The sequence below is a fragment of the Astatotilapia calliptera genome, chromosome 23 (genome assembly GCF_900246225.1).
Source record: "Astatotilapia calliptera chromosome 23, fAstCal1.2, whole genome shotgun sequence".
NCBI lineage: Eukaryota > Metazoa > Chordata > Actinopteri > Cichliformes > Cichlidae > Astatotilapia > Astatotilapia calliptera.
In genome coordinates this window covers 26743247-26763284 of record NC_039323.1, presented here as the reverse complement: position 1 = coordinate 26763284, position 20038 = coordinate 26743247, and the positions used below count along the sequence as shown (strand labels likewise).

General features: G+C 42.6%; 1 protein-coding gene across 7 annotated transcripts in view; it reads left to right on the top strand.

Moving 5' to 3' along the window:
* The window catches only part of LOC113016737 (plakophilin-4-like), a 78558-nt gene extending 59826 nt beyond the window's left edge, over window positions 1–18732 (top strand). For all 7 annotated transcript variants that reach the window (XM_026159808.1, XM_026159804.1, XM_026159805.1 and 4 more), the window contains 11 exons: window positions 1056–1239; window positions 6865–6982; window positions 8252–8446; window positions 9357–9530; window positions 9867–10017; window positions 13208–13400; window positions 13555–13639; window positions 15948–16065; window positions 16181–16312; window positions 16423–16496; window positions 16614–18732. In XM_026159808.1, coding sequence (XP_026015593.1) covers window positions 1056–1239; window positions 6865–6982; window positions 8252–8446; window positions 9357–9530; window positions 9867–10017; window positions 13208–13400; window positions 13555–13639; window positions 15948–16065; window positions 16181–16312; window positions 16423–16496; window positions 16614–16871 — 1682 coding nt within the window. In that variant the 3' untranslated portion in view covers window positions 16872–18732. The remainder of the gene's footprint in view (window positions 1–1055; window positions 1240–6864; window positions 6983–8251; window positions 8447–9356; window positions 9531–9866; window positions 10018–13207; window positions 13401–13554; window positions 13640–15947; window positions 16066–16180; window positions 16313–16422; window positions 16497–16613) is intronic.
* The last annotated feature ends 1306 nt before the right edge of the window (window positions 18733–20038 follow it).

Sequence of the window (20038 nt, the reverse complement as noted above, 5' to 3'; positions counted from 1 at the left end):
ACATTTTGCTTCCAAGCAGCAATAACTTTCATGTCATTTTAACCTGCTCTTGAGCAATAGTTCTCTTTCTAAAGGTCTTTTTGGACTTTTGGCTGATTTTTTTTTTTTCACTCGTTTTCAGTCCAGTTCTTATACCTGACCATTTTCAGATTGTAAGCCACTTAACTTCGACCGATGAATGAATCATTCAAGCATAAAAAAGGCACCTAACACTGAAATGAACCAGTCTTGTATCTACACATAACAGACAACTAAGAAAAGATTTTAAATTATATCTTGAGGCACTTTGTTACTAGCAGCCTGTCACGAAAGAACATCTCTTGTTCCCATTTCTTTAGTCTATGAAATCTGTGAAAAATTTCAAAGATAACACAGTTTGACAGACATAAAATAGTATTTTTGTACCAACAAGGGGATTCCCAAGGACCTATTCACAGAAAGCTTTGCACATCTCAGCTGGTGTACAGTGTCAGTCGTTAAAGAAGAAGGAGCAGTTCTTGGCTCAAGCGAGGTATGAAAATTACTGAAAATCAGTGGCAACAGCTCTGATGGAGTGATGAATCTAAATTTTAAATCTTTTGCTCAAATTATTGATCTTATCTCTGCTTTTTGCAGACGATGTGGTTCTTTTAGCTTCATCCTCCACCTCACACTGGAGTGGTTTGTGTGTGAAAAGAGTGGAGTGCCTGCTCTGGGCTGGGAATTAATTGACAAGTGGAAGAGTTCCAGTATCTCAAGGTTTGAGTACAACATTTAACTGAGCCAGTTGAGGTGGTTTTGGCATCTGACTAGGATGCCTCGATGGTGCCTCATAGCTGAGGCAGTTTGTCCAATTGGAAGGAGACCCAGGACACGCTGGAGAGATTGTACCTTTCGGCTGGTTTGAGAACACCTTGATATTTCCTTGAAAGAGCCGGAGGAGGAGGTTGCCAGGTAGAGGGAGATCTGGAGATCTTACATTGCTGCCACCACAACCTAGACCTGGATAGACAGCGATGGATGGATGGACAGGTAACAATAGTTTTGACTTATTTTACTGTGTGCATCCACTGCAGGCGTCCTGTGGAACCTCTCCTCGTGCGACGCGGTGAAGATGACCATCATCCGCGATGCTCTGACCACGCTGACCAACACAGTGGTCATCCCCCACTCAGGCTGGAGCAGTGTTTCTCACCGTGACGAGCACAAAGTCAAGTTCCAGTCCTCCATGCTGCTTCGCAACACCACCGGCTGCCTGAGGTAAGAAACAAATCAAACGGCCCCCTCAAACACTCAATAAGTCAGCGTGTGTTCATCGCAAAAAGCAGCTTAAGTCGTAAAATGATGATAGAATCGAGGAAAAGAACCAATTTGAAATATGGTTGGTATTATGACGTTATTCATCAAACTTTGTCCGCGTCACATCAACACATTAAACACCTCTTTAGCCGAAACTGTCCTCAAACCACGCAAATCCATCCTCATTTCCACCCTGAAAATAATCGCCTCCTAAGCCTGCTGAGTAACCCAGCTCGCTGTTTGCTTATTCAATTGATTCTGGTTTTGAAATGCAAGGACGACTTTTGGATTTATTGGTTGTCTGTGCTGCTTTTTCTCCCCTTCCCATCTACTTTTCATCTTAATGATTCTGTAAAACCACAGCTCATAATCACGGCCGTATAATCCGTCAATAAGGGGCTCTGTAATGGAGATTTTATGCAGCCGTGAAGTCTTTAAGAAACATTTGACCATATTGGCCTACAGACGCAAATACCAGAGAAAGTGTATCTTCAAACTGAAAGCCCAGGATGAAGGTTGAGATTTATTACCTGCAAATGTTAGCATGCAGAGAAAGTTTTAAGGTCTTGAACTCATTTGAAAGATGTAATTTAGAGTAGAAGCTCCTTTTATCCCGTATGATTTAGTTCACTTCAGGATGTTCTGGTAATAATTGGGATTAGATCAAAGTGGCATATGGCAGAGTCGCACACTGGGGGCTACAGAGAAGCCGCAAGAATTAAACGCTTTAAATTTCCAAATCAAGACATAGCACATGACTATTTACAGACAGTTGGGGTTAAAAGTAAAATAGGGGATTGACATCAACATGGCTCTAGTCTGGGTGGAGTCTCGTTCTCTTTGGGTGCTTCGGCAAGCTCCAAAGATAGTTGGTCATAGGTGTAAATGTGCTTAAGTGCACAGAAGAAAGTGCTGGTTTAATGTACCATACATGAAAATATCTACTTTAAAGGGCCGTGAGTGGTTCTTAAGACTAGAAATCACTTTATTAATAGCGGCCGCACTCATCTGAAGAAGAAAGGACTTCCTCCTTCAGATCTGAGGTTTTATGTAGCAGCAAGTGTGAGCGGCTCTATAAAAACAGAAGTTTAGTTTGCTGGTCTGAGACACCAGTCTGTGAAGGGTTATAGATGTCCATCGTTCTACAGTGAGAAAGATTATTCACAAATGGAGAACATTTGAGAGAGTTGCCAATCCTCCCAAGCGTGGACGTCCCAGAAAATTCACCCCAAGGTCAGACCGTGCAATCCTCGGAGCTTAAGTGCTACATCTCAGACTCTACAGGTTTCAGTTGGCATGTTAAATATTAAAGTTCATGACAGTACAATTAGAAAAGGACTGAATAAGTATGGCTTGTTTGAAAGGTCTGCCATGAGAACATCTGAACAAACCACAAGGCTTCTGGAACAATGTCCCTCACTTACTAATATGTGTGCGAATGTCGTTACCCCGAACAAAGAAAACAGTTTGCGGGCAAAATTGCCGTCACATTTATGCCACATGTGTACCAGCTGATTTTGTTCTTACAGCTGTGTGTATTTTAGTAAATCAGACTCATGCTAAATCAACAGAGCATCAACTTGAGCGTTCTTTACATTATCTGCATACAGCCTCACCATTTTTCTATATAAGGAAACACCTGGAGGTGAAGTGGAGAGAGTGGTGAAGTCTGCGTCACTACGGCGAGAAAGATCGACTGGAGATACTAAAACAATAGTAAAAGAAAGTTTTGAATCAAAGCTGATGTGAAAAAGATGAAGAGACTGTATGAAAAAGAAGTAAAGAGGTAGAGAATGAGGATCATGTGATCTGCCTTGATTTGGCCACGTTGCAGTCATCGACCATCAGACCATGCTTCCGATTTTGACTTTTCTCCTCCTGTTTCAGCGCATATGGCGCAATATTGAGTGGTGACTCCTGCTGTTCAGGAGAATACTGCAGCGGCTTCTTGCGCCTTAACAACAGCAATAAATGGGTGCATATGTGTGATGAGTGAGCGACGATGAGCGAATAAATATATTGGCACCTTTGAATGATGCAACTGGACAATGATCCCAAGCTTAGCAGCGTGTCTGCAACAGGTGTTACAGTGGCAATGTCAAAGTCCAGATGTCAACCTGACTGAAATGCTGTGGTGGGGAGTTGAGAGAGCTGTGCATAAACACATGAAATGAAGGAACATTGTAAAGAAGACTGGGCCAAAGTAACTCCAAAATGATGTAACTGATAAAGTCACACAGAAAACCATTAACTGTTAAGGTGGTTCCACAGGCTGCTGAAATGTGAGGTTTATCAGGGTATTGTTATTCATCTGAAGTTGTATTTACATAATTTTAAGATTTTTATTACATGTTGATGCATAAAACCTTAAAAATTAAAAACATTATTAAAGGTTTGGTACCTGCAGGGTGGATGCCTTCATTTTTACATATAAACACACACACAGGAAGTGCTTTCAACCCTCTAACATCCAATTAGCATACTGAGATTAATCGGACTTGTCACCACTTTGCGTTTAAGGACTCAGCCAATAGCATTAACAGGATGATCAATGTGACGATATTAATCTGTGTTGTGTAGAGATTTCGCATCACATTTGTCAGTACAAACAACTACAGTGAGCTTCCTCTGGAGGCTGTTTGTTCTCAGTTGTAGGGGAAAGGTGCCGAGGGGAGGAAGGTCTGATGATCTCTGTTCACGCTGCTGGACAGGAGGCAGAAAAGGCATTCCTATTTACCAAACCGAATCCCGCGTGACGTGCTTCCACAAAGAAAACAGCCTTGTTTCTTTCTCACGTGGCACTTTAATGCTCACTTCTGCTAAACGTTCTGCAAAGAGCACCAGATGTAAACAATCTGCTTGCATTATTACCGCCCACGCGAAGGTTAAAGCTAGTGTGCGATGATTAATATGCCAAACATTTTTCTTTCTGTGATCACGATTCACAACTCTTGATATTTTGTTAAGGGTTTTGTCCTTTAATCCACGTAGGTCGAGAATATCTCACATTATCTGAGCTCATTTCAGTGTGAAGGCATGATGGAACGATTTGAATATGGCTGAGATGTTTTATGATCATGAAGGTGCTTTTTGTCTTTCATTCCTTTTCTGTCTCTTCTTCATGGCCGACAGCATGTGGAAGCTCCATCAGTGCACAGCTTGACGTGTTTGTCACAGCCCACGCATTTATTTTATGTCACCACCTGCACCATCTTCATCTGCTACAACAAAAGCAGTCAACAAATCCTGGTGTTAAATGTCCTAAATATTACCGCAAAGTAGCGCTCTGCCATAGTGCAAATGTTTGGTATCCATCTGATATCAAGTAAATACAAGGCCAGTATTGCTGACTGTATCCGGTCGTTCAGTCTGACGTCACTAGCCGTGTCTGGGCCTAAACTCTGCTGCAGGTCCATATATCAAACGATCACTATGGCATTACTGAGAGTTGAAAAACTGTCTAAAGTCTTTCATCTTTAATAAAATAATCAGCGTTCTGCTCTACCAAGTGTAACAATTGAGTTTAACATCCAGGCATCCATGAAAACGGAATTTATGACATTTAACGGAGTTAGAAGTTAGCAGGAAGTTAGCTCGCTAGCTTCTATCTAAATACAATATAGCATGTCCTGACTGCGGGGTTTTGGAAACAAATTAAAACGTACAGCTCTGCTATCACTTCCAGCATAAATGAAGACAGAAAACTAAACAGCAGCGACGTTTGTAGGGTTACTGAAGTTTGGCTAGCTGGTATATAATGATGTGCTACGTGACCGCTAGCGACACAGCTATGTTAGCATAATATAAACAAGCTAACTTTTTTTCCACTCGATAAAAGTTAACGTGAGTGTTCTCGGTGGTCAGGAACAAATGTAATCGCATGGCAGGATGCTGTAAAAGGACCAAACTTCAGCCAGGAGAACAACTGAGATAATCTATCCACAATACGAGGTTAGTCATTCATATACTGCTGCATGGGCTGGGCTGTAGTTACATCCTAAGGTTTTAAAAACTGAGCTTAAATAAATGATTAGCGGTAATAAAAGCCGAGGGAGGTCAACAGGGATCACTGACTGTTTTAGGAGCTTTTTGAGATTAAATAGAAGAAAATACATAACATTAAACATGTTAACAACACAAAAGCCATATTAAACGCAGACTACTTTAGGCCCGGAAGTAGGATTCGTCGCGTCATCACTTAACGACCGGATTGCTGCTGAAGATTTCTTGAACATTAAAGTAGTCCAGCGATAGCGATTAATACTTCCAACCGTTCTTTTCTTTTGAGTGTGATGAATCCTGCGATTGACATGTTGGATCATGCCCATGCCGTCATGGAAAGAAAAAACATCCTGGTCGTTCGGTGTGTTCAGGTAATCAGCTGACCTCATCTTCTGAGGTCGATCCAACTCCAAATTATAGCACCGCCCCCACAGGCTTGTGCTGTAGGCGGATGCATCACTTTATCCGCCTCTCCTTTTACCCCAGTGCACCCATCATTCTGGAACAGAGTAAATCTGCACTCGTCAGACCACATGACCTTTTTCCAGAGTCCAGCCTCTACTCCCAAGCAGGCTGACATTTTCTTTTTTCCGATTAGCCTCGCCGATATTTAGTTTTTAAGGCTACAGGGCTGTTCAGTCCCAAACTCTCAAGTTCTCTTTTTAATTTAATTTAAGCGCCTTGAGGTGACTTTTGTTGTGATTTGGTGCTATATAAATAAAATTGAATTGAATTGTGCGCGTGGAAATGTTCACTGAGACCTCATTTTGTCCTCAGACATGAAGGGTCACCTCACTCCTTCCGGGCTTTAGAAACAGTCGTTTCAGCTGCTTTCTCAATAATTTGAGCTTTACGACTTGCACTAGCACTTTTTCCACGACCAGACGTGGCTGTTGAAGAAATAAGAAGCTACTCAGTGCATCACATTGTAATCCAACTTTTTTCACCAAATTCTGAAGCACTGTAATTTTATGTAAAGCAACAGTGCAAGTAAAACATGAATCTCCTGATGCATTAAGACTCTTTTCAGTATGTGATCTGTTTCATGAGTGGCTAAATCTTTTATCTACCTCTCGTGTGTCTCCGTTGTTAGTAGGGGAGAAACCGTACCTGTAAGGTAACACCAAGAGTCGGGTCTTAAGGATGCAATACTTCCCTTAGTTGTAGATTTATTTACCAAACACAAAACTTCAAAACTGCTGAGTGGAGACTTCCAGTCCAGGTGTGCTCCCTGAAGCAGAAAACTGCACGACGTGTCTCAAACAGCTTTGAAGTGCTGTGGGGAAGCGGCGCGTGCACGCGAGCCTCGGGCACTTTGCTTCACTTAGACTGGCGTGAGGCTGTAGGTTGATGGTATGGAAATGCATTGTGGGATTTCTTTGCTGCTGTTGTGCAGTCTTCTCATGGCAGCTTTCCATTAGCAGCAGCTGGAGGTTCCTATTGGAGGATCAGCTCCCTTCTTTACTGTATCCAGGCAGGTTTGAAGCCACCCAGTGGGGGAATCCACACACTGCACCTGAGTCTGAATTAATGTGGTGTGTGTGTGTGTGTGTGTGTGTGTGTGTGTGTGTGTGTGTGTGTCAGGAACCTGAGCTCAGCAGGGGAAGAGGCGAGGAGTCAGCTGCGGTGCTGTGAAGGTCTGGTCGACTCGCTGCTCCACGTCCTCAGAGCCTGCGTCAACACCTCCGATTACGACAGCAAGGTGCAGCAAAGCACAAACACACAAAGATGCACATGAGTGTGTGAGTCATGTTTTGTCACAGTTTATCCCCGAGAGAGTCATCCCAACTTAACCTGACCCAGACACAGCTGGAACCGCACTCTGGGGACCTGAATCTGATCCCTCAATACTCACATACTGCAGTATGTGCAAACTACAGCTACTGAGACTGCTGTTATAAGGATGCCCTGTCAGTTACTTAGTTACCATTATATGTGATTGTACGTGGCCAGGCCACATAAACGTACTATACATGTGTTTAGATGTTATGCATTCATAAATTCAACTACAATTTTGACCACCAGGGTGCAACGTTTTACCAGTGGGTGTGATGAAATGTTTTCAGGGGTGTGCTGATGTTTAGCATTTGCTGTTTGTTTTTAGGCACCACCTGATTTTAAATTACTAATACAATAATGGATTGAAATGTAGGCAAATCTTTTTAAATGCTTACTTGACTCACTTGCACCATCCTGTGGTACAAATTGGTATTGCATGGAAGTGAACCCTGGCCTGTGTTCATCTTCAGTTGATAACCCTTCAACACTTCACAGATAGATCCATAAGTACTTTTACTACTAAGTACTATTGCTGTGGTAATAGTTCCTATAATTGAAAACCTAGGAACAGAAAAATGTGTTTCAAGAATCAAACATAGGTGTTTGTGGCTATCACCACCAAGTAAAAAAAAAAAAAAAAATTATATATATATATAGCTGTATAGGCTTAATGATCATCTGTAGTTCACAAAAGATTCATTGATATGAAAATAAAAGACGCTGACCTTTTAATAATGATATTAAAAGTTAATATAAAGCTTGAACCTCTAAAACACGATAACAAGCAAACTGGGGAAACATCCAAGGGCATCACATGTTCAGTACAGAAAATACAACTACAGCACAGAAGTGTTGCAGACGTGTGGCATAATATCATCATCATGCAAACAAGAAGAGGATGTAGTGTCCCAGCTACCTTAGCTAACAAATAGAAATAAATAGCTTAAGCAATAAAACATCGATGTCAGTGGTCTGAAAATTCTAAACTACTTGCACAGACAAAACATCATATAACAGAAATAAACCTTTTGCACCATCCACAGGCTGAAACAAGAGCTCTGCAGAGCAGATGTCTAATGTTTGATTTTATGTGAAAACTTTCCTCTAGCACCACCATCAGGTTTCATTAGCAGGAAACACAGAAGAAGAGGCAGAAACAAAAGAAATGCTCAGTTCTCATTTTTACTTTCAGATAGTGGAGAACAGCGTCTGCACCCTGAGGAACCTTTCGTACCGCCTGGAGATGGAGATGCCCTCCTCTCGCCTCCTCGGCAACCAGGAGCTGGACACCCTGCTGGGGTTCTCCTCCCCAGCCAAGGAGCTGGACTACCTCTGCTGGGGCAAGAGGAGGCGTGGCAGGAAGAGAGGCGGCTGGCCCGACTCCAAGGTACGACTGAGGCCTTTTACAGGCATTCTTTTAAAGCATGAAAAGATGTTTATGTGCTTTAAAAGTACTAAAAATATACAAGATGTGTATAAGAGCAGTTACCTGTTGAGCAATCTGAGAACTCAAAAGCTAGTCTGGTGATCTCAGGGAACCCTCCAGTTTATACCTGGTGCAAACGGACTCTGAATGCAGTGGGACTGATCCACAACAGAAACCACAAAAATCTCACCTTTTGCCTTCATATAATTTATCCCGACAGGAAAACTGGGCAACCGCACAGCTGTAAGGTTTGCTGTCCTCTGTATTCGTCAGCAAGTGAAAGCAAATATGAGCCATGACGGGTCCTTGTAGCTCTAGATTTAAACTGAAAACTGAAATCTTCAAAAGTTCTTAGCTGCCAGGCAGGCGATAAAGAGGAAGACCACAGAGAAGCTTCATGGATTGCTTCATAGTTGGTGTGACAGAGGAAGATGATAGAGACAGGATGAGACGGAGGCAGACGATCTGCTGTGGAGACTCATCATGGGAACAGCTTCTTTATTGATTGGTTGATTAGGTTATACAAATCATAACGAGAAATCAAAACCTCTGAAATGAACCCAGAAAGGAAGGACGGAAGCAAATAAGGGAAAATGAAGGTAATTTTTCCACAAATATATTCTGTTTACAGCCATCTGAACTGAATCATTGTATAATTTGGATAAAGAGAAATGAATTGGCTGCTCCGTGGGTTAGTTATTGATTCTAAGCTGGTTTTAGGTGCTTGTTTTTATGTAAAGAGTTTATGTAAATAAAATTTTCCCTCTCCTGGATCAAGCAACCCTTAGAGGAATCGCCCTTTAAGCAGTTTAAGCACTCCCAATTATACAAACTCGACTTCACTTTCTGTGCCTTGGTGCGTTTGTCGCAGTGGGACGGTGTCGGGACAGTCCCGGGTTTCTCCCAGTCTCTGAGAGGAGCAGAGCTGCTGTGGCACCCAATGGTGGTGAAGCCGTACCTCAACCTGCTGGCTGAAAGCTCCAACCCCGCCACCCTGGAGGGCGCTGCCGGGTCCCTGCAGAACCTCTCTGCAGGAAACTGGAAGGTAAGACCTCGTCTAAGGCTAACACAAGGTGCAGATTTTCCTAATTATAGACAACACTGTGGAAAAGTCTTGAGCCACCAAGCAGCCAGACTTGTTTGTCCATTATAAAGCGCTCTTGAGCAATAGTTCTCCAGACTTTCTGAACTGTTTCTTTGGAACATCAGAACAAGCCATCAGCTTTCATCTCAGTCCTATTTTGCCAACTTCAAACCTCCAGTGAATACAAACAGAGACATCGCAGGTCAAGTCTTGTGTTTGTCACAGTAGGAATCTGATGGGTAAAAACAATATTTGACTCCTTTCGGGGCATTTAAAACTCTGTTTCTATTTGTGCAGTTTTCGGCCTACATCCGAGCAGCGGTGCGTAAGGAGAAGGGCCTTCCCATCCTGGTGGAGCTGCTGAGGATGGACAACGACCGGGTAGTCTGCTCCGTCGCCACCGCTCTGCGTAACATGGCATTGGACAGCCGCAACAAGGAACTGATAGGTACACACACACACCCCTCAACTGTTTATTCAAAGCCAGCACATACTCAGTCTTTGACATTACGTTGCCCCCTAGTGGTGACACAATCCTACATTTGTGCCCTCTCCTATCTGCAAACAAATTACAGTTAACACTTACATCACCACGGACTGCCATTTGGCTTTTTCTACCTTTAAAACCCGGAGAGCAGCCAAATGGCTTTTAGCTAAGCTTTAGCTTCAGCCAAGTGGAAGCTAAATTGGCTAGTCATTCATATGTATATTAGGTTGTTAGCTGGGAATTCTGGAGGGAGGGGAGTGGGGGTGTGTGGATGAGGGGGTGGGGGAGCTGCTAAAAGCTGTGAACTTCCTTTTGTGTTTCATCTTGATGCATTCTCAATCATCCAGGGAAATAAATCTCCAAAAGTCACCAACTTGGAGTGTTTCAGTTTGCCGTCTTAGGGAGAAATCAACACACATGGGTGTAGGTCCTTTGTTGCTGAGATTTATTGATAAAAACAGTACAAAAAACCAACCATTTGTCACAGTAGAGCTAATGCCTAAATGCTGCTCCTGGGAAGGGTGAACACCTAAAGCTTACCTGTGAACAGTCATTCTTGGGTTGTGGCATCTTGCCACGCCCAAGTATAGAGCTGCAGTAAAAGGAACGAAAGACGGCCACTAAAACTGATTCAGCAAAACTAAACATCTCTTAATACTCTGCCTGCAAATAAACAGCACTGTTACACATTTACACATGTTCAGTGTTAATGAAATCCTGAAGTGGGTGCACAAATTTCAGACGTATACATGCATACAGGTTCAAACATATACTTAAGTATATATACAGTGGGGCAAAAAAGTATTTAGTCAGCCACCGATTGTGCAAGTTCCCCCACTTAAAATGATGACAGAGGTCAGTAATTTGCACCAGAGGTACACTTCAACTGTGAGAGACAGAATGTGAAAAAAAAAATCCATGAATCCACATGGTAGGATTTGTAAAGAATTTATTCGTAAATCAGGGTGGAAAATAAGTATTTGGTCAATAACAAAAATACAACTCAATACTTTGTAACATAACCTTTGTTGGCAATAACAGAGGTCAAACTTTTACTATAGGTCTTTACCGGGTTTGCACACACAGTAGCTGGTATTTCGGCCCATTCCTCCATGCAGATCTTCTCGAGAGCAGTGATGTTTTGGGGCTGTCGCCGAGCAACACGGACTTTCAACTCCCGCCACAGATTTTCTATGGGGTTGAGGTCTGGAGACTGGCTAGGCCACTCCAGGACTTTCAAATGCTCCTTACAGAGCCACTCCTTTGTTGCCCGGGCGGTGTGTTTTGGATCATTGTCATGTTGGAAGACCCAGCCTCGTTTCATCTTCAAAGTTCTCACTGATGGAAGGAGGTTTTGGCTCAAAATCTCACGATACATGGCCCCATTCATTCTGTCCTTAACACGGATCAGTCGTCCTGTCCCCTTGGCAGAAAAACAGCCCCATAGCATGATGTTTCCACCCCCATGCTTCACAGTAGGTATGGTGTTCTTGGGATGCAACTCAGTATTTTTCTTCCTCCAAACACGACGAGTTGAGTTTTTACCAAAAAGTTCTACTTTGGTTTCATCTGACCACATGACATTCTCCCAATCCTCTGCTGTATCATCCATGTGCTCTCTGGCAAACTTCAGACGGGCCTGGACATGCACTGGCTTCAGCAGCGGAACACGTCTGGCACTGCGGGATTTGATTCCCTGCCGTTGTAGTGTGTTACTGATGGTGACCTTTGTTACTTTGGTCCCAGCTCTCTGCAGGTCATTCACCAGGTCCCCCCGTGTGGTTCTGGGATCTTTGCTCACCGTTCTCATGATCATTTTGACCCCACGGGATGAGATCTTGCGTGGAGCCCCAGATCGAGGGAGATTATCAGTGGTCTTGTATGTCTTCCATTTTCTGATGATTGCTCCCACAGTTGATTTTTTCACACCAAGCTGCTTGCCTATTGTAGATTCCCTCTTCCCAGTCTGGTGCAGGTCTACAATACTTTTCCTGGTGTCCTTCAAAAGCTCTTTGGTCTTGGCCATGGCGGAGTTTGGAGTCTGACTGTTTGAGGCTGTGGACAGGTGTCTTTTATACAGATGATGAGTTCAAACAGGTGCCATTCATACAGGTAACGAGTGGGGGACAGAAAAGCTTCTTACAGAAGACGTTACAGGTCTGTGAGAGCCAGAGATTTTCCTTGATTGAGGTGACCAAATACTTATTTTCCACCCTAATTTACGAATAAATTCTTTACAAATCCTACCATGTGAATTCATGGATTTTTTTTTTTCACATTCTGTCTCTCACAGTTGAAGTGTACCTCTGGTGCAAATTACTGACCTCTGTCATCATTTTAAGTGGGGGAACTTGCACAACCGGTGGCTGACTAAATACTTTTTTGCCCCACTGTAAGAGACTTTGGGAAGGACATTCCTGAAGCTTAATGCTAGCCTGCTGTATCCACTCGAACCCCAGTTGTGATGTGTGTTTGGGATCGTTGTCCTGCTGTAACATCCAACTATGTCCACATTTCAATTTGTTGGAAGCTGCTGATTAGAGGTGAGGTTCAAGATTTTGGAGGTAGTCCTCCTCCTTCATTATTCCATCAATTTTGTGCAAAGTGCCACAGCAAAACAGCCCCAGAGCATGATGGTACCACCACCATGCTTAGCAGCTGGTATAGAGTTCTCAGGTTTTGAGAGCCGTACCTTTACTCCTCTAAACATCTTTTCATTTTGACCAAAAAGCTCAATCTTTGTCTTCTCTGACTATAAAGCTTTTCTCCAGAAGGTATTTGGCTCGTCTATATTGGAGCAGGGGCTTCTTTCTGTCCATGGTAATGTAAAACTCACTCCGCTGTGGACGGTGACGCTGGTGTTCCAGATGTTTTCAGTTCATGACAGGTTTGAGCCCTGGAGTCATCTTGTCTTCTTCTGGCAAATTGGTGACACGTCTGAATTACATGTACTTATTATTGTTTGATCTGATGATCTTGGAATCTGCAGTTGTTTTGAAATGGCTCGAAGAGACCTTCCCAACTTTTGTAAATCTACAATTCTCCGACATTAATTCAATCTTGTGCCACCAATTCTTGTTTGTTAAACTTGTTTGTTAATCCGCTAAGAGCAGATCCAGACCTTCTGTTCTGTCTGTCTCTCCACCTGCAGGAAAGTACGCCATGCGGGATCTGGTGAACCGGCTGCCTGGCGGCAGTCCCACTGTGCTGTCAGACGACACGGTGGCATCAGTCTGTTGCACGCTGCATGAAGTCATCAGCCGCAACATGGAGAACGCCAAAGCTTTAGCCGACAGCGGAGGCATCGAGAAACTGGTGGATATCAGCAAAGGTCGAGGGAAAGGGTAAGACGTGACCACCTCCATGTTTTTATTATTGAACTCATTTCGCTACGTTTATAATGAACATCTACCACTGTGACAGGTGATGGGTGATAGAAAATCAGGCACTCCTTAACTGGTTTAACTCATTTTATTTTACATACTGTGTGTGTCACAGATATTCGATGAAGGTTGTGAAGGCAGCTGCTCAGGTGCTGAACACCCTGTGGCAGTACAGAGAGCTGAGGACCCTCTACAAACAGGTGGGTACGAGCAGACACATGTGGAAGAACTCACACTGATGGAATTAAAACTCCATTTACACCTCAAGAAATTTAAAGGCTCTTTCAGGGAGATGCTGATTATCTTTCTTATCGTCTGTTTGTAATTCAGGGCACGGTAATCATTCAAGGCCTTCATTATCCAAAGTCTCTTTCAGAAGTGCACTCCCTTCTGTTAATCTGACTTCATTGGAATGAGAGTCCCTTGGTCACATCTATCAAAATGTGGGTGCTAAGATAAGAAAAGGCTATCAGCATATCACATCCCTCAGTAAATGGTAGATGGACTGGTTCTTATATAGCGCTTTTCTACTCTTCTGAGCACTCAAAGCGCTTTACACAACTTGTGCATTCACCCATTCACACCCATTTGCACAAGCACATTTTTCTAAGTGCTTTCTAAGTAACATTCACATACACGATGGATGCATCGGAGAGCAATTTGGGGTTAGTATCTTGCCCAAGGATATTTGGCATGCAGACTAGGGGAAGCCAGGAATCGAACCACCAACCTTCCGATCAGTAGATGATGACCTGCTCTACCGCCTGAGCTACAGCCACCCAGTTGTGATGTGTGTTTGGGATCGTTGTCCTGCTGTAACATCCAACTGTGTCCACATTTCAATTTGTTGGAAGCTGCTGATTAGAGGTGAGGTTCAAGATTTTGGAGGTAGTCCTCCTCCTTCATTATTCCATCAATTTTGTGCAAAGTGCCACAGCAAAACCCCAGAGCTGTTTTGCTGTGATAAAAGTGTGATAAAAGTGACCTATGTACTGTGGAGTCTTTAAAAATTTGAAGCGACGGGACAAGCGGAGGACAAAACAAGAGGTATCGGGCCTAAAAATATATATATATCTAGAGCAGATGAAGAGTGTCTGGAAAAAAATGTCCTTAAGAAAGGAAAAAAATCAAGCACTGATCATCACAATGATCCCAAACACACTGCCAATGCAATAAATACCTGGACAGAAAAACACACAGTGGAACACTATCAGTCATGGATCGGCCTCCCCGGAGCCCGGACCTCAACATTATTGAAGCAGTGTGGGATCATGTTGACAGAGAACAGAACAAAAGGCAGAAACATCCAAAGAAGAGCTTTGAATGTCCTTCAAGAAACCTGGAGAACTATTCCTGGAGACGACTTAAAGAAATAACAAGAAAGAGAGTTCAGACTGTGCTGAAGAATAAAGGTGGTCACACCAAATACTGACTTCCAGCTCGTTAGCATGGTACAAACTGTTTTTCCCTTATATGCTTGTATTTACATGTTTTTGCACATGCTTCAATAAATCGCTCTTCCTGTTTCAACTATAAAGAAAGGAGAAACATTCACAGCTGAAGGGACATGTTTCGTGCCATGAGGATGACTCATGATGTAGGATCTGCATAAATGACACATGCTGTAAAAGTCTCATCTTATATGATTCTTAGGAAAGCCAGATTTGAAACGGCAGCCACTGATATTACCAATTAAACACAGCAGCTGTTATGAAAGCCAAATTGACAAAGAATAAAGGAATTCACCACTGACTGTTACAGCCACAGGCAAAATTCGTAACAAACCTGTAACTCTTATGCGGTAAAAGTGTTGTGGCACAGGATTCAAACTGATGAAACCTTCCGGTCCAGTTGCGCCACCAATTGTGGTCATGACTTTTATGGTCAGAATTTCTAGGAACAGCCAAAGAGTGGAGGGTCTCAAGATGTCATCTCAGCTTTTTGCAGATTATGTGGTTCTTTTGGCTCCGTCGGGGGATGGCCCCTGTTTGCTTTGGGGTGGTTTACAGTTGAGTGTGAAGCAACAGGGGTGGGAATCAAGTCTGAGGCCATGGTTCTCTGACAGAAAATTTAATTCAGTTCAAATTATTATATAGCAACAGTTGCCTCAAGGTGATTTATATTGTAAGGTAAAGGACCCTACAATACTGTTCCCCACAGGAGATCAGGAGGAGGTGGTCAGGGAGGTCTGTGGCAGAAGGTGAATGGATGAAATCTACGTAAATGCAGTAGTTTAAGTACATGTAGGTCCTCAACCATTCCCCCAGCAGGTTCTGCAGCAATTTGAGCATCTAAATTCCAACAGCCTTGGAAACGTTTGATGTTTTTTGTTTTTTCCAGTATCCATAGCCTAATTCCATAAGTCTTTTGTCTATTCTATAGAGCCAATTTTGTTTTTTGGGGGGAGGTTTTAAATGTATGTATTCATATTAAAGAAACCCTGCAGGAGCTCCTACATGTGTGCACAAGCATGCCTCTTTATTTTCTTTTTGTCGTACATGTGAACAGGATGGCTGGAACTACACCCACTTTGTCACCCCCGTCTCCACTCTGGAGCGGGACCGATACCGCTCTCAGCCGACCCTACCCACCAGCCCAATGCAGATGTCCCCCGTCATTCAATCAGGTGTGAGAGACATCAAACCGATGATCATATTTCAGTAATAGATTGTTGGGGGGGGAAACAGGATTTGGTTTAAATCATATCACTGTTTTATTTTTCTGGTTGGCTTTGTTTTCAGGCGGTAGTGCAACATCCTCGCCAGCGATGCTCGGGATAAGAAGACACAGTTCAAACTATCAGCGGGCCCAGTCATCTATGCAACTCGACACATATTATGGAGACAACAGTTTACACAAACGGCAGTACACAGGTTTGTGGCATTCCTCAGGGATCTGCACACTGGTGTTTCTCTCAAACAACCACCATTTCAGTTTGGAGTTATATTTATTTTACTCTCTACTTATGGATTTTTCACCTCAGGGTCAGAGAAGAAAACCCCATATTTCATTGGGACCTATTCCTCCCAGTCAGGAGAGGATCTGAGAAGATCCCAGGTAAGAAGCCTTTTGTTGTTTCATCATACAGTAATGTCGTGCTCAATCATCCAGGTAAGGATGTTTTCTCAGTTTGGTTGATTTTATATAGACTGACTGATTACATTGTTTTCCAAGCACCCAGAGCCATTCTACGACGAACCCGACAGGAAGAACTTCAACAGCTACAGAATGTACCTGTCGTCCCCACAAGGCTACGGCGAGGAGCACTTTGAGGACGAACCGGCCCACCTGACCCCGTCTTCTCCCGACGGCTACGCCACCCAGTCGCTCCGATTCAAAGCCAACACCAACTATGTGGACTTCTACTCCACCACACGGAGGCCTTCAAACAGGGCGAACAAGTTCACCGGCTCCCCCGACTCGTGGGTGTAGAAAGAAAACAGACGCCGTGGACATCAAGTCTTCACCACGTTGGCTGTCCGTTCCTGTGGGTGTATGTGTGCGGGGAGTGCGTTGTGTGGCTGCGTGAAAGGTTGCGGATGCATGTGGATATGTATGTGTGTGTCTATACTGAAGCTGTGCTGAATGACCAGGGCTTGGTTTGCCACGTGCAGCTTTTGACTAAGTCAGACCGCACGATAATAATACCCGGAAAAAAATTATCCCTTTATTTTTGACTCCGAAGCTAAAAACAAACCAAACAAACACAAGTCAGTTTTATCAGAGGTTTATTGCATAACATAAAGAAGCAGTGCTGTATGAAATTGTTCGCTAGTTTAATGAGCTTCAGGCTGCAAAACTAGAATATTCTGAAATATTTCCACCATGTTGTTTGGCCGTTGCGTACAACTTATAATTCCCACACACTTGTAAAGGTGTTGGCTAGAGGCACGAACAGTCTAAAAGATGGACGTAGCCACCGTTACCTTACCCACCCCCCTCAGTGAAGTCCCTTCGAGCTGAGTGTCTTCTGGCTAAATGTGTCAAACGAGGAGTGGATCTACCGCACCCACTCCCATACCTTGCTTTATCAGCCTTTCATCCTTTTTGACATTAACAGGGACCACAATTTGCAAAATAAACACTATGCTGTATTCAGTAACACTTGAAAGTAGCGACTGAGACCATGAACTCGTTGGGAAAATGTTTACTGAGGTTGCATAGACTTCTACAATCTACAGTAAGAGCCAGAAATCCTTAGAGAAGAGTTTGCATGCTTGAAATCCCAGAAAGATTAAATCAGATTAAACTGGGAACTCCCCAGTTATCCAGGACTATCTCATAGAACCCCTATCAAACTGGAAGTCCACAGAGTGGCAGTTCTTGTGTATATTTAAGACAATTCTCTGATATAGCTATGACCTTACTGAGACTCGGTGTGTTAACCACAATGTTAAATTCTGGAAATCATCGCCAAGTGTGAACAACCATCAAGGATCAAAAGTAAGTCTTGTTGCTTTGAGTATACTAAATTGGATTCTTTCTAAGGAAGATTTTGCGTTTTAATTGATAGGTTTTTTTGTAAACAATGATCAGGATGTGAAACAAATTGTCTTGGGCTTTGCCATTTCTGCCAGAAGCTAAGTCTACAGACTAGCTAATGGGTTCCCAAGGCTTAGTCAAAAGGTGCTTTTTAAACAAAAGAAAGAAAAAAAACCTAGCCCTGACATTGTTGTTTACTCGAGTGTTTGTTCACGTCAACTGATTTCATTTTTCTCTGCAGTAAAAGTGTGCAGTGTGTTGGCTTTATAACATAAATATCGTCCGCCAGCATCATCTTGAATGCAAGAGAAAAAGAAACTTGCTGAAGCTGAGGATCACACCTGGGACAAATTCTATTTACCAGTTAAATAAAACCACTACTCCAAACAACATAAAAGCTGCTCCAAATATTATTTGACCTGGGTTTGGAGATGAACATCCTCACGCTCATGAACCTTTAAAGACTCAGAGAACTGGGGTTAAACCTGTAACCCTCTGCTTTTCTGTAATGTTGGCCAAAAGTGCAGTATATCATAAAGTATGTGAAATATGTGGAAAAACAAAAGTGAACATCTATTTGTACAGATAAAAATGGTTTAACTGTCCTGTTACATTGTTGTATTCAATATGTAGAACTTTCTTATGTGATTGTGAGGAAGATTTTTGTATTATTTATCGATTATTTTTATTAATTTAATTGTGACCTGACCAAAATACCCAATCTGTCTGTTCTGTCTAAAACTGATAATGATGATGTGTTACAGAGGGAAATAATATGTATAGGGATTAAAGATTATATCACGATGAGACACCTGGAAGTTGCGGTTTTCTTCTAATTTTGAAATGCACACAAAAAAAGCAAGTTAAATAGATTATCTTTATTAGATTTAATTGCATCAGTTGTAAGATATATATTTGGATACACGATGCTACAGCTAAAACAAAAAATGTACAACATGATGAGGTAAATGCATCCTGTACAGAAACTGCCCTCCCTGAGCATGCCTTTAACACAACAAGCTCTAGTCCATGCAGTTACATTCACTTATTCGTCGTCTGTGCTTGTTGCTGTCCTGCAACTAAGCCATTGCGAAAGTGTAACATTCTACAGCAACATCCACAGAAACAAAAGCAACTAGCCCGAAAGTCACATTGCACAACTAAGGCCCAGTCCTACCCGAGGCGTCAGCCTTATGTTCAGCAGGGTAGCAGTCAAGTGTGGCAGCACTCATCCAGCCCAATGACTGGTCGAATAGTGGCAGTCATCAAGCTCAATAACTGCCACTGGTCAAGAAGCTAATTCAAAGGGTGGGGGTCGTCATTAGAAGAGTAGCAGTCATCAAGCTTGACTGTAGGGTATCGTCCTCGAGCTTGATGACTGCTACTCTTTGATACCTAAAAGAAACTAAAATGGTAGACTATAACCAAAGAACAACTGTAATTGGGCCTTTTACACTGAGACAATAATGTACATAAAAATATGTTAAACAGGCACCATAAAGGAAAGCAGCACAAACGTCTAATGTACCACTAAAGGGTCAAGAGGCCTCGTTAAATTACAGTCTTGACGTTAAAAAAGAAAGTTACAAAGTCACAAGTCAATGTAGAGAAATGTGTTCATTTCTAAAGCTGGAGTGCTGTTTTGATGATTTCAGTTTTCTAAAGGCAAAAACTTATCCAGCTTATCCACTGAGATTTTAATTACTTTGGCCTGAGGGGAAAAACCTTTTTTCTGCCTTTGAATCTGTTTTTAAAGACTCTGACTGGCCAATCAGAAACTTTACAGATTGAGTGCAGACTATTACAACAATCCAGACACTGAAATTGTGTGGGGAGAAAAAATTTAAATCAGCTTTAAACCAGAGTTATAAACCAGGCTCATAGTCCTAGGAGCAACTGATTGGCTGGTCAGTGTTCCTCAAGAGCTACAGCAGCGCAATTTAATTGTATGAGATCCCTCTTTGCAAAACGACAAAAAAAGAAAAATCTTTTTGAAGCCCAGAGCATGTTTTCTAAAACCAAATCAAAGAGTTTCTTTTTATTGATTGTCACCTGTAATCAAACAAAAGTGTAAACACAAAAGTTATAAAATCTGGAAGACAAGACACATGCAAAGA